Genomic DNA, 13,120 nt, shown 5'->3' with positions numbered 1-13,120 from the left:
GGGTTCAAACACGGGGCTCCAAGCACTGGGCACCATCATGGGGCACCAACACAAAGCACCAGCACGGGATTCCAAACACGGCACTGCAAGATGGGACACCAGCATGGAGCTCCAGCATGGGATATAAACACAGGGAACCCACACGGGTTGGAACACGGGCACTGACACGGCGTTCCAAACACGGGGCTCAAACCTGAGGCACCCACGTCAGCACCAACACAAGATTCCAAACATGGGCACCAACACAGGGCACAAATACAGGGTTCTGAACGTGGGGTTCCAAACACAGGGCACCAAAATGGGGTTCCAAACACAGGGCACAAAGATGGGGTTCCAAACACAGGGCACAAAGATGATGCACCAACACGGGGCTCAAACACCAGGCACCAGCACAGGGCATCAACGTGGTGTTCCAAACGTGGGGCTCCAACACGAGACATCAACATGGGCTCCAACACAGGGTTCCAGCATGAGGCACCCACATGGGTTACAACTTTCTGCAGATGCCAACCCGCTCCTCAAGACCACTGCATTAGCACTTGGTCCCAGGGAGGGCTGATAACACCGTCACACTCCAGGGGCTGGAGTGTAAACAGGTAAAATAATGCACTTTCCCAAACTTGTTGGATTCCCTGCAGGGCTGGAATGCTCCTGACTGCTCCCAAAGCAGCAGCACACCTGAGGTGAGGTGGAAAGCCATATTTCCATCACCTCCAGCAGCTCCAGGACCCCTCCTAGATACAAGCACAGATTCAACAGCCCATTCCCAGTTCTTCAGCTTGTGGGGTCTCCCATTTTTCCCAGGCATGGGGCAGCGCCCAGATGTGGCACTGCTAGGAAACCTTGGCTCTGCCACTGACTCAGTGCCTGGGGCCAGCAGGGTCTGGTTTTGTGCCATGGATGGATTCCTCTGTAAAATCAGTGGAATTACAGTGCTGGAGATCTCTGAGGAAAGCTGGGGTGGGCTGTTCTTTTTGGAAAACACCATCTCCCAGCAAATGCCATGAACACCACGACAGCCTGTCTCAAAATGCAGCTCTGACCCTTTCTCCACAGTCCAGCACCACAGGAACCCCCCAGCCATGTCTCAGTCTGCTCCAAGCTTGAAATAACCATCTCCAACTTCAGCACCAACATCTCCCAGCTCAGTACAAACAAGCTGCAATGAGTTTTGCATCTCCAGACAAAAGTCAGGACCATGAGGCTGGACTTTCAAATTGCTCAGAACTAATCCTGCTGACTTCTTCCTTTTAATTAGTCCTGAGCACTGAGACATCCCCACACTCCCCACGATAACCACTAATCAGGCAGGGTATGAGCTCCAGTAATTACCTGGATTTGCTCTCCATCCTCCCTGCAGTAATTGCAGCTCTGAGTAACTCCTGCCCTGAGCAGGACTGAGCCCTGTGCCAGGCACGTGGAGCACAAGCCTGGCCAGGACCACGATCCTGAGGCTGAGCAGCACCCAAATCCCTTTAGCCTCCAAACCTGTTTTACGGGACTGACTCCACTGATGGAAAAGCTCTGGCTGGAGAGATGCTGGGGTGGAGCAGTCCAAGGGGAGGATTTTCAGAGGAAAATATTTTATTGGACCACTGTCCCACCTTGTTCAGACTCAGCCATGGGCTGGACTTGTTTTTCCCACAGTCCCTCACTTGTTAAGAGCAATATTCCCACAAAACATTTTTTAGAGGGAAGGAAGGGGAGAGGGAGAGGAGGGTGAAGGGAGAAGGAGGAGGGAAAAGGGGAAGGAGGAAAGGGGGAAAGAAGCCAGAAGGAAAAACAGAAGGGAGAAGAAGAAAGAAAAGGGAAAGGGGAGAGAGGAGGATGGAAGGGAGACAAGAAGGGAGAAAGGGGAAGACAAGAAGAATGGTTTCACTGGAAGGAATCCACATCCATCCTCTGCTCCACCTGGGAGCTCTGTTCCCCACCTGTCATGGAGAAAAGAACCTTCACATATCCCTGTGGGTCCCTTCCAACCTGGGATACCCCATCATTCCCTGATGTAATTCCAGCAATATGGAACATTTGCCATCAGTCATTTGCCATGGCACTTGCACAGCTCCTCTGGAAGGGAAAAATACTCAGTTTATTGTAGAGGAAGAGCCTTTGTTAGAGCCCAGAAATGGACACTTGGGTGCTCTGCATCCCTCTGGGATAAAATGGTCCTTCCAGCTACAGCTGGAGGAGTGATCCCACCACAGAGTCCGTTCTGGAGAGGAAAAACCAGCTCCTCAATTTCCAGTAAAGCCACCAGCCCCAGTGACGAGGCAAGGCAAAGGTTTTACAGACGTCCCTCAGGAGCGAAAATGGAGAAAAGGGAAAATGAACTTTCTGGGCAAGGAGCAGATGGCGAGAACCAAATCCCAGAGAAGAAATTCTCTCTCTGGGATTGACACCAAGAACTAAAAGGATGTTTCTGAAGAGCTGGGTTGACCAAAATGGCCATAATTAGAGCAGACTTGGTGCTCCAGCCCTGAGGTCACATTTCCACATGGGAATTTCTGACAGTCTTTGCTTTGGGATTGGTTCCCAATTTTCTGGGTAAGAAATCTGTGCCCAGGCTGCAAAATTCTGAAACTCTGAGGAGCTGAGCTACAGTGAATCTCATTTGTGCCTCCCCTGCACTTACTTTTTATGGAATTGTGGAATATCCTCAGTTGGGAGACCCTCGAGGATCACCAAATCAAACTCCTGGCCCTGCGCAGAACACCCCCAGGAATCCCTCCATGTTTCTGGATTTTTCTGATTCTTAAATCACAGCCCATGGCCTGATTTTCAACACAAGCCAACCTCAGCTCCAGTTGCACAGATCTCACATTGCTTCCTGCCCTTTCCATGCTCACAGGATCCAGCTGCAACAGCAGCTCTGGGGATAGATCCCAGGGAAGGAAGCCCAGGAGAAAGGGAGCAGTCCTTCCAGCACTGCTGGAGGCTGATCTATGACCTCCCAAGGGTGGCAAGCACTGCATTCCCCAGCTTTAATAGAAGGGGCAGGATCTGATGTTCCCTCAGCTGGAACACAGAAGGAAAAAAGCATCAGATTTCCTGGGACCATGATCCCATCCCCTTCAGCAGCTGATCCTGTGGCACCCCCACCTCCAGGTATATAAGTGTTGTCCCAGGTCATCCTCAGGGACACAGCAGGAGGTGGGCACTGAGGACACTCCGGGCAGGATCGTTCCTGGGAGCCTCCATGATGTGGGAACTGCGCTCCATCGCCTTCACTCGGGCTGTCCTGGCGGAATTCCTGGCCACCTTGGTCTTCGTCCTCTTCGGCCTCGGCTCTGCCCTGAACTGGCCCTCGGCACCGGCCCCGAGCACCCTGCAGATCGCGCTGGCCTTTGGCTTGGCCATCGGGACCCTGGTGCAGTCCCTGGGCCACGTGAGCGGCGCCCACATCAACCCTGCCGTGACCCTGGGCTGTCTGCTGGGCTCGCAGCTCTCCCTGCTCCGTGCCCTCTTCTACGTGGTGGCCCAGCTGCTGGGCGGGGTGGTGGGCGCTGCCATCCTGCACGAGATCACCCCGGCCAGCTCCCGCCAGGGCCTGGCCCTCAACAAGGTGAGGCTTCGGCATAGGCTGGGCTTGGGAGGTCGTGGGGAGACTGGGCAGGGTCTTTGGAAAGGCTGAGGGGTGTGAGGAAGGGGCTTATGGCCAGAAAAGACCCTCTGGGAGAGGTGAGGGAGCCTCTGAATGCCACAGCCCAGCACCAGGACCCTGCTGCTCCACAGGTCCTGCCAGGAGCAGGAATAACGGCAGGACTTGTCTTCCTCTGGTTTTAGGGCTAAAATTTCCTGAGGTCAATCAAGTGTTTCCCATTGAACCGCTTCTTCCACCTGGGAAACTTTTCCTCTTTTCATACTGGTGCCAAAAATGTCCCCTGATTTTAGGTCTAAACCAGAGGAAGGATCCAGCTGGCCACAGACACCTCCCTCGGAGTCACAACCATCTCATTTTTCCCTGGGGCTGTACTGGGGGACGCTTGGATTCTGGGGGTCCCAGGGGTTTAAGGAAGGACACATCCAAAACAGCACCTCTGCGTTCCTCTTGTCCCAGGCTCATCCCAATTTCCCCTCTGGTGAGGGTACAGGCAGCCAAAGCCTGGCTCTGCTTTGGCAAGGCCACAATTTCCAGGTTGCTGAGGTGGTGGGGAGAGGAGATATTTGGGTCTGAATCCCAGATTTTCATTAGATTCAGCTCATTGTGATGGGATGGGCACACCAGATCCAGCTGGTTCATCCCAAAACCCAACACATGGGTGCCCTAAAGCTTTACAAGGATCTCACGCTGATTTCAGACAGGGAAAAAAAAGAGAGCCAGGGAACTTTAGGAAGCTATGGAGGATTCTCCAATGGTATCCCGGTCTTCAACACCCCCTTCCCCACTGCTGAACTTAACAACAGGAGGGGGAAAAGGAACTGAAAGCCAGGGATTGACTGTCCCCTCTCCATGCCCACCATCCCAGGTGGGCACGGGCACCTGTCCCCCAGCCCCAGCGGACTGAGGGAGGAGCAGGGAGCTGGGTTGGGAAGCAGCAGATGGAAACCGCCTTTCCCACAGCAGGGAGGCACTGCCAGCACTCAGCTGCACTGCCAGAGTGATTAAGAGGGTTAAAAAGAGGGATTGTGGTTTAATCTGAACAAAGGGATTTAGGCTGGTAATGACCAAGGGTAATAAAAGCAGGAGGTTTAAAAGAGGCTCAGACTGCTCCAGCTTTGTTGGTTTTCAGATTAAACCACCTAAAAGTGGGAACTGGGGATTTGGAGAAGGTTTTTTTTTCCCCTGTGGGCTGTTCATCACATGGCTACCTGCACAGATTGTCCCTATAAAATGGGAGGGGAATACTGGGGAGGAGAATGAGAAAGATCTGACTCTGGAGCTCAGACAGGAGGGCAGCCAGGACCTTCCTGGGATCCCCAAACGATGGGATTAGATTTGGGGGGACACAGGGGAAGAAGGGACTGAGTTGGAGGAGAGGGGGTGCAACCAGGAACAGTTCCAGATCAGACCTGATAAATTCTCTGAGTCAAAGAAGTGGAAAGGGAATATTTTCTTTTTTCATGCCAAAATATTTATTTTCAATGTCTTCAAAATGCAACTTGTAAACTTTTCCAAAAGGCATTTTGAGTATGAGGAAAAGAGAAACAAATGGAAAAATACCAAAAAAATGCCAATAAAATTTCCTGAGACGTCAATCAAGCATTTCCCATTGAGTGACTTCTTCTACCTGGAATTTTTTTTTTCTTTGTGGTGCCAAAAATCTCCCCTGTCTCCTTTGGCTCCCCCTAATTTTGGATTTGTCCTCCATATTTCCCATCCACTCATGGAACTTGGCCCTGGAACATATCTTTCCTCCTGTTCCAGCTGCACAATGAGACCACGACAGGGCAGGCGGTGACAGTGGAGCTGTTCCTCACCTTCCAGCTGGTCCTGTGCGTCTTTGCTTCCACAGACGAGCGGCGTGAGGACAACCTGGGCTCCCCTGCCCTCTCCATTGGCCTCTCCGTGGCCGTGGGCCACCTTCTTGGGGTGAGTGGATGGGCCAAAACTTGCACTTTTGGGGTTATTTTTTTGTTTATGCCCAGAGTTGGTTTGGCTGCATCTCCAGGCTTGATGGGGAATTTGTAACCCATGGTTTTCCAGCAGAGAAAGGGAAAAATCCCACTGAAGCTGTGGGAGAGATGTGGCTTGAACTCAGCTTTTATTTGGTATTAACTTGATTTTCTGGACTCTGCCTCTCCTTGAGTCCTATATGGAGTTCCAGACATCTGTGGGATCTCTCCTGGAGCAAATGTGTTGGCAGCTGGGGCTCTCAAGAGCATGATGAGCCTGGGAAGTGTTTGGGATGGGTTTCCAAGGAAATCCCAGCTGGGTGACAGTCCAAAGCAGCCCCCACACCCAGTGCACACAGAAAAACGCTGTTGGTCACACCACACCTTCCATCCTCAAGGCTCCATGAGCCCCTGTGTCCATGGGACTGCTCCTCTCTTGTCTTCAGAGGCAGGAGAGGGAATTTTCTGCAGGACTGGGAGCTCATCCCTGCAGTCCTTGGGCTGCAGCACAGCAACACCACGCTCGGGACACACGAGCTCAGACACCTCACGGTGTTGACTCAGATGGTGGCGGCTCCTGGAATTCCTTTTCCTGGAACAGGAGTGCTGGAGGGTGAAGCAGCAGCTCAGGGAATGAATCACCCTAATGACACCCCAACATTCTTAAAAATGTGGTAAAAGGGCTTAATGCTGACACCGGCCGTGGTGTTCCTGGCAGATCCGTTACACCGGCTGCTCCATGAATCCCGCCAGGTCCTTCGCTCCCGCTGTCGTCGTCGGAGACTTCAGCGACCACTGGGTGAGAACTTGGCTCTGGGGGTTGGGTTGGATGAGGCCCCCAAACTGCCAATATTCCTCAAAACTCACCAAGCCAGACAAATTCCCAGCATTTCCATGCCAGTTCCCAGCTGGAAGAGAGATGGAGAGATTAGGAGCAGGAGGTGGGGCTGCTGGATGCTTAATTGGCTTTCCCAAACTCCAAACTGGGAGCATTGCAACAGGACCAGGGTGTGAGGTTTGTTGACGTGACTTAACACAGGGAACAAAACCAATGGAGAGTGGAACAGCTGCCAGTCCTGGGGAACTTTCCTGGTTCCTGGATCTAGGTACATCTTTGGGAACACTCCCTGGCTCCCCAGGGAATGGCCATGGCTCTGAGCCTGCCAGAGCTCCAGGAGCATTTTGGCAATGCTCTCAGGCACAGGGTGGGATTGGATTGGTGGTGGTTGTCCTGAGCAGGGCCAGAAGCCAGATTTGGAGGATCCTTGTGGGTCCTTTCCAGCTCAGGAGATTCCATTATTTTATTGTTTTCATCTGTAAAGAGCCTGGCTGGAGGCAGAGCTGTGGTGGTTGCTGATGTGTTCCAAGGTGTCTGGCCCAGGCCGGTGCCGCCTCCTCATCCTCTTCCTCCTCCCACAGCAATCCGTGAGTGGGTAGGAAAATGCTCCTCCAGATGATGCCACATCACTCAGCACATTCACAATGGGCCTGGCATTAACGCAGAGTCTGAGCAGAGGGGAAATGGTGTAAGAGGATGGTTGGGAATATCCAGGCACTGGGAGGGAGTTCAGATCCCCAGCAATGGCCAAAGCAGAGCCGACTGTGTTTTCTTCCCAGGAAGGAACCCAAGCCCCTGGAATGCCCCTCAGTGATCCCAGTTCCTCCCCACCCTCCAAAGCCAGCCTTGTTTTGCTCACCCCACTCTTCTCTTCTCTCCAGGTGTTCTGGGTGGGTCCCCTGATTGGGGCTGCAGCAGCTTCAATCCTCTACAACTACATCCTGTTCCCACAGGCCAAAACCTTCTCAGAGCGCTTGGCCATCCTCAAGGGCTGCGAGCCTGAGCCGGACTGGGCCGAGCGCGAGGTCCGGCGGCGCCAGTCTGTGGAGCTCCACTCCCCCCAGACCCTGCCCAGGGGGATGTCTGAGAAGGTGTAGCCCACCCTCTCCCTGGGCCAAGAGAGGAGCTGGAAACCTCTGGCATGGTTTTAGTGCTCATGCAGAGGAGCATCTCACCTCTCCCCTCTCTCCCTTCATTTCTCCTGGGGCACTGAAGTTGACTCCTCTCCTGGGGAGATGCTGTGCTGGTCCCACCCACCTCTTGTTCCCAGCTCTCCCCATGCCCGGGTGGTTTCTGATCTGGGGAAGAGCCGGTAAATCCCAAGCCCACAGGAACAAGGGATCTCCCCAGGATGCCCTCTTCCACGTCCCCCTCACAGGACACGGAGCTCGGCTGAGGCTGTTCCCTCACGGAGAGCTCCGAGGAGCCTGAAGAGTGTTCATTACCCTGGGTGTGGAGGTTGCCACCCGATGCCTCATTGCTCACTCTGCTCCCGTCTCCGATCCCCGCTCAGCTCTTGGCTCACACGCAGGAGCAGGAGCAGGAGAGCTCACTCTGAGCCATGAGCGTCACACATGACAGGTTCTGCTGTGAAAGGGACCAAAGTGCCACTTTCCACCTGCCACAGGACACAGAGGTGCTTCCACAGGGGCTTTCATGGGAAGATGGGACTGGGAGCATGGCCATGAGTCCCTACAGGCCCCACTGGGGCGCTTGCAAATTCCCTGTCCTGTGAAATGACAAACCCGGGTTACAGCCCAAACTCATACCCACCTTATTATGGGGCCAGCGTTGTCCTTCCTCTCCCGCTGGTTTTCCCTTCTTTCGTCTGGTCCTGTTAACCCTCGGACACTCAGATCTCCTGGAACACACAAAGGAAAGATTTCACACCCAACATGTTTCAGGTGTGAAGAATCAGAATCATGGAATGGGTGGGATGGGAAGGACCTTAAACCCCACCCATCCCACCCCTGCCATGGGCAGGGACACCTCCCACTGTCCCAGGCTGCTCCAAGCCCTGTCCAGCCTGGCCTTGGACACTTCCAGGGATGGGGCAGCCCCAGCTGCTCTGGGAAATCCATTCCAGGGCCTGCCCACCCTCACAGCCAGGAATTCCTTCTCATCTCCATCACTTGCTTCTCACGTCCCCTTCTCATAGCTGCATCACTCCAGACCCTCCAAACCCCTGCCACCCCTTCCCTCTGCCCTGTCAGGACCTGGTCATGGTCCTCAGCCTGGCCAAAGGATTTGGGTTGGTCTTGGGTGAACTTTGCTCTTTCAGCTATTGATTTAACCCCATTTCACTTGCTCTGCCCCAAGTCCTCCATACCCAGAGTGAATCCCAGCAGTGTCTCCAGCATTGCCCCATCAGCATCAGCCTCACCAAGATTTCTCTGGAAAGACTGTTAATGGGAATATTCTATGAGATTGGGCCCAATTCTGAATAATGAGGGCTAATTTATGGATCATTATGGATAATTTCCCTTCCCTGTTCTGACAGGACCCCTCCACCAAATGATACTCTTCACTCTGCTCCACTGGCACCATCCCCTCCTCCCACCAGATCCATCCTTGCCTTTCTCCCCACGCTCTTCCTCAGATGTTGGAGTGGCTGGAGGGGTAAGGAGGGAGCCCAGCTTTGATCTGGCCTGGACCAAGTGTTTATCAACAGCCAATCCATGCAAATACCCCCAGAGGGCTTTGCCAAGGCAGCACTTCCAGCCCTGGTTTGATCCACCCAAAAACAGGGATTCTGCTTCCCTTTGCTCCTCGATGGTGAATTTGAATTTTAGCTCAGAAGAGGCTTCTCAAAAATTCCCTCTGTTCTCAGCAATGACAATAAAATCATGTTTTAAGTCGATTCCAGTGTCAAATTGTATTTCTGTTATCAAATATTCACTTCTTAAAGTCATATGGGGTTTTTGGTGCTTTTTAAAGGAAAATTAATCCATGTATGTGTGCAGGAAAATCCCAGTGGATTTTTCCAGAAGTCACCCTGGGCACGTTCTGCTGTAGAAAAAGCCACAACTGAATTCATTTATTTAAATTAATGTTGATGTGTTCAATGTCTCTTCTCCAGATCAAAGCGTTTCATTTATTATTTACCCTGACAATTGTTTAAGTCTCCCAGGGCCTGAACGTGAGGTTTAATGTCTGATAATGTCTCTCCTCTTTCACATGAAGTGCTTTAAATTCCCTTTTATCCCCTGAATTTGGACACAGGGATCAAATACTGACACATTTATGGAAAACACTGACACCTTTAATGGTAAATAATAGATATAAACTCCTATAAAGTCACCTCCCAAACCCCTCAGCCAGGTGGCTGAAGCACCCCCAGTCTTCCCAGGAATACAAATTCACCTTCCCTGTGGAGCTGTGACACTTCCCAAACTTGCCCTGTCAGGAAAGCACCCAGACATTCCGGACTGCACTGGGGGAGCTGGAATTGGAGGGCAGGATCAGGAACCTGGAGCTGCCATGGATGGACCATAATCATCCCTAAACTGGGATCTGGATGTCAGATCCCGTGGGAGTGATTTGAGCCAGGATTTGAAGCATTCCCATGTCCTTCCACCCCCAAGACCATGAGGTTTTCTCCTCCCACCTTGGGATCAGGGATGGGTTTTGGGCTGATCCTTCTGCAAAGCTGTAAAAATTCAGAGCATTTTGCACACAGCCATATCCCCTTTGTTGTCCTTGGCTGCCATATTCCTGGAACCACGGAATTGTTTAGGTTGGAAAGTGCCTTGGAGACCATTCCAGGCGTTTCCTCAGCACTGCCAAGGCCACCCCCACCATGTCCCCAAGTGTCACAGCTCTGAAATCCTTCCAGGGATGGGACCTCACCCCTGCCCTGAGCAGCTGTGCCTGGTCTGGAAAACCCTTCCCACTGAGGAAATTTCCCCCAATATCCAGCTAAACCTCCCCTTGCACTGCCTGAGGCCATTCCCTCTCCTCCTGTCCCTGTTCCCTGGGGCAGAGCCTCACCCACCCCAGCTGTCCCCTCCTGCCAGGGAGTTCTGCAGAGACAAAAGGAGGCCCAGAGCCTCTTTTTCTCCAGGCTGAGCCCCCCAGGTCCCTCAGGAGTTCTCCAGTCCCTTCTCCTGGTGCTCCAGCCCTTTCCCAGCTCCATTCCCATCCCTGGACTTGCTCCAGCCCCTCAAGGTCTCTCTTGGCAGTAGAGGCCCAAGGGGACCCCAGGATCTGAGGGGCCTCAGAAGAGCCCAGAGCAGGAGCTGTGCCCTGGTCCTGCTCCTCAAAACTTCTGATACAATTTGTAGTTAATCCCAAGGAATTCCTCCTTTCCCTGTTCAGCTCCAGGAAGGAGCATTGCCACACCCACCCACTGATCCCTTATCTGCTGTAGAGACCTGAGAGCATCCAAATCCCTGCTCAAGCAGTCTGGGAGAAACTGGGAACACTGACCTTGATCCCAGTGCCTGAAGTGCTTCTGTATCACATGGGAAAATGGGGAAACAACTGGGAGAACATGGAAGTGAAATCATGGCCTGGAAAAGCCCAAACCCACCTGTACCTTGACAATCCCAACACAGGACAAAACCCTTCAGCTCCTGGTCACACCTGTGGCACAGGGAGGACAGAGATCAGCCCAGGTCACCTCGGTGTGGGGCAGAGCTGAGTTCTCTGCTTGGGATTTCTTGGCCTGACCTTTCCAAATTCTCTCAGTCCCAATCCTGGGGGCTGCGTGAGCCCCCAGCAGTCACTTACCTGCAATGCCATGGCCTACCTGGGGTCAGGTGCATCATTATTTTACATCATTATTTTTATGGACCTATTTATAGATGGAGAAATATTTCCCAAGCGTGTTTTCCTTGAGGAGCCAGGAGGAGGGCCAGCAGTAGGAAATGACCACAGACCATCCCAGACGGTGCTGGTGCTCCAGGGGGAAGCCAAACATCCCAAAATTCTTCTATTCCCAGGGCTCTGCCAAAGGATCTGCTGGAGAGAATGGAGGTTCTGCTTCAATTTTCATCCAAACTTCCCAGGAATCCAAACAATCAGAAGAAAATTCCCGCATTTCCAGACACCACTCAGGGCAAGAGTCTTCAGCTCCAGATCTGATGGCATAAGGGATGTTCCCAGCATGGGTGTCTTTAACTCTCCAGTGAACATTTTTAAAGCTGAGAAATCCCTTGATGCATTTGCTCTGTGTTTCAGAGGCAGGACAGGGGGAAAATGGATTTTCCCATTCCCCAGCTGTCCATGTATTGTCTCCAATGTTCTGCTGTGAAACCTTGGCCACTTGGAGCCAGGGGATTGTGTGAAAATCTTGGCTTTTCATAGAACCATGGGAGGGTTTGAGTGGGAAGAGACCTTAAAGCTCATCCTGTTCCTGCCATGGGCAGGGACTCCTCCCACTGTCCCAGGCTGCTCCAAACCCTGTCCAGCCTGGCCTTGGACACTGCCAGAGATGGGGCAGCCACAGCTGCTCTGGGAAATCCATTCCAGGGCTTCACCACCCTCACAGGGAGGAATTCCTTCCCAATATCCCATCTTTGCCTGCCTTCTGCAGTGGGAAGCTATTGCCCCTTTTCCTGGCACTCCAGACCCTTGGAAATTGTCTCCTTTCATCTTTCCTGCAACTCCTTCAGGCACTGGTCACCCCAGAGTCTTCTCCAGGCTGGACAATCCCAGTTCTCCTGGCCTTTCCTCACAGCAGTGCTGCTCCATCCCTCTGATCCTTCTGGTTCCTCCTCTGGACTGGCTCCAGCAGCTCCACGTCCTCCCTGCGCAGGGTCCCAGGGCTGGAGCAGCTCTGCAGGTGGGGTCTTACCTGGGACAGGGGCAGATCCCCCCTCTGGGGGGCTCAGCCCAGGCTTTGGGGTCTCTGGGTCCTGTCCAGCTCTCAACCCCTGGTACCCCCAGGATGTTTTTAGGAGTTTCCAGATTTCTGTAATGATATCAAGAACTCATTAATTTATTTACTGTGTTTTTCAGGTGGTTCAGAGCCTGGTTGTGATTTCAGGCCCTCTGCCTGGGCGCAGCTGAAGCTCCTCCAGCATGGGTAGGATGGCAGTGCTAAGGGGAGTGGGGAAATCACCTTTGCAGGGACATCTCCCTCCCCCATCCTTCCAATTTATTCCCAGGTGTGCTCCTTGTAAACTGAGGAAGGACTGCACGGGGTTTCCACAGGAAACACCTTTCCAGAGGTGCCCCCAACTCTGTCAGAATCCCAAGGACACAACAAATGGCCCATAAGAATTCCAAGTGAGCAGAAAGGGGGCCTTGAGATGTCCCTGGTGCTGGTGGCTTTGCTGGAAAGGGCTGGACCTGAAAATCAGGACACCGGGGCTTCATCCCACTGTTCCCACTGTGTGATTTGGTTTTCCAACCAGGCTTTCTCTGACACTCATGATCCCATGGGACAATTAAACGATGATTTCAATGCAAATGAACTCTTGAGGAGGCAGAGCAGCCTCAGAGCTGCCTCGAGATCCCCAGGAATTGCTGAGCAAAGAGCAGAGCAACGCTGTCATTAAGCTTTGTCACCAGTCAGCACTTGAAGAGTGTTTAGGTGGCATCTGTGCTTACAGAGTGCCAGGTCACCCCGGCAGCCTGGAGAAGGGACAGCAGCAAGGGACATGAGGACAGCCCCAAAACTCAATGTCACAGTGTTTTAGCTCTGAAGCTGGAACTAAAGGAAGCCAAAGCCTCGTTGCTGCAGGGCAGGAGAAAGTGGAAATGCCACCAACCCCAGGCTAGCGC

At 52.9% G+C, this 13,120-nt stretch overlaps 1 protein-coding gene across 1 annotated transcript; it reads left to right on the top strand.

Annotated features, from left to right (window-relative positions):
- Nucleotides 1–3,115: 3,115 nt before the first annotated feature.
- On the top strand, nt 3,116–8,383 carry LOC107215646 (aquaporin-2). Its single transcript, XM_015651996.3, has 4 exons — nt 3,116–3,562; nt 5,366–5,530; nt 6,272–6,352; nt 7,273–8,383. Exons 1-4 carry the CDS (start codon nt 3,197–3,199, stop codon nt 7,486–7,488), a joined length of 828 nt encoding a protein of 275 aa, XP_015507482.1. The 5' UTR covers nt 3,116–3,196; the 3' UTR covers nt 7,489–8,383.
- The last annotated feature ends 4,737 nt before the right edge of the window (nt 8,384–13,120 follow it).

Source organism: Parus major, linkage group LGE22, assembly GCF_001522545.3.
Source record: "Parus major isolate Abel linkage group LGE22, Parus_major1.1, whole genome shotgun sequence".
NCBI classification, from domain to species: Eukaryota; Metazoa; Chordata; class Aves; order Passeriformes; family Paridae; genus Parus; species Parus major.
The sequence above is the reverse complement of the archived record's forward strand: the minus strand, read 5'-3'. Positions and strand labels throughout refer to the sequence as shown.

Excerpts from the sequence above, each read along its gene's own strand:
- LOC107215646 (XM_015651996.3), top strand. The coding sequence starts at position 3,197 with ATGATGTGGGAACTGCGCTCCATCGCCTTCACTCGGGCTGTCCTGGCG. Across the intron at positions 3,563-5,365 it reads AGGGCCTGGCCCTCAACAAG|CTGCACAATGAGACCACGAC; the intron begins GTGAGGCTTCGG and ends CTCCTGTTCCAG. Across the intron at positions 5,531-6,271 it reads CCGTGGGCCACCTTCTTGGG|ATCCGTTACACCGGCTGCTC; the intron begins GTGAGTGGATGG and ends TGTTCCTGGCAG.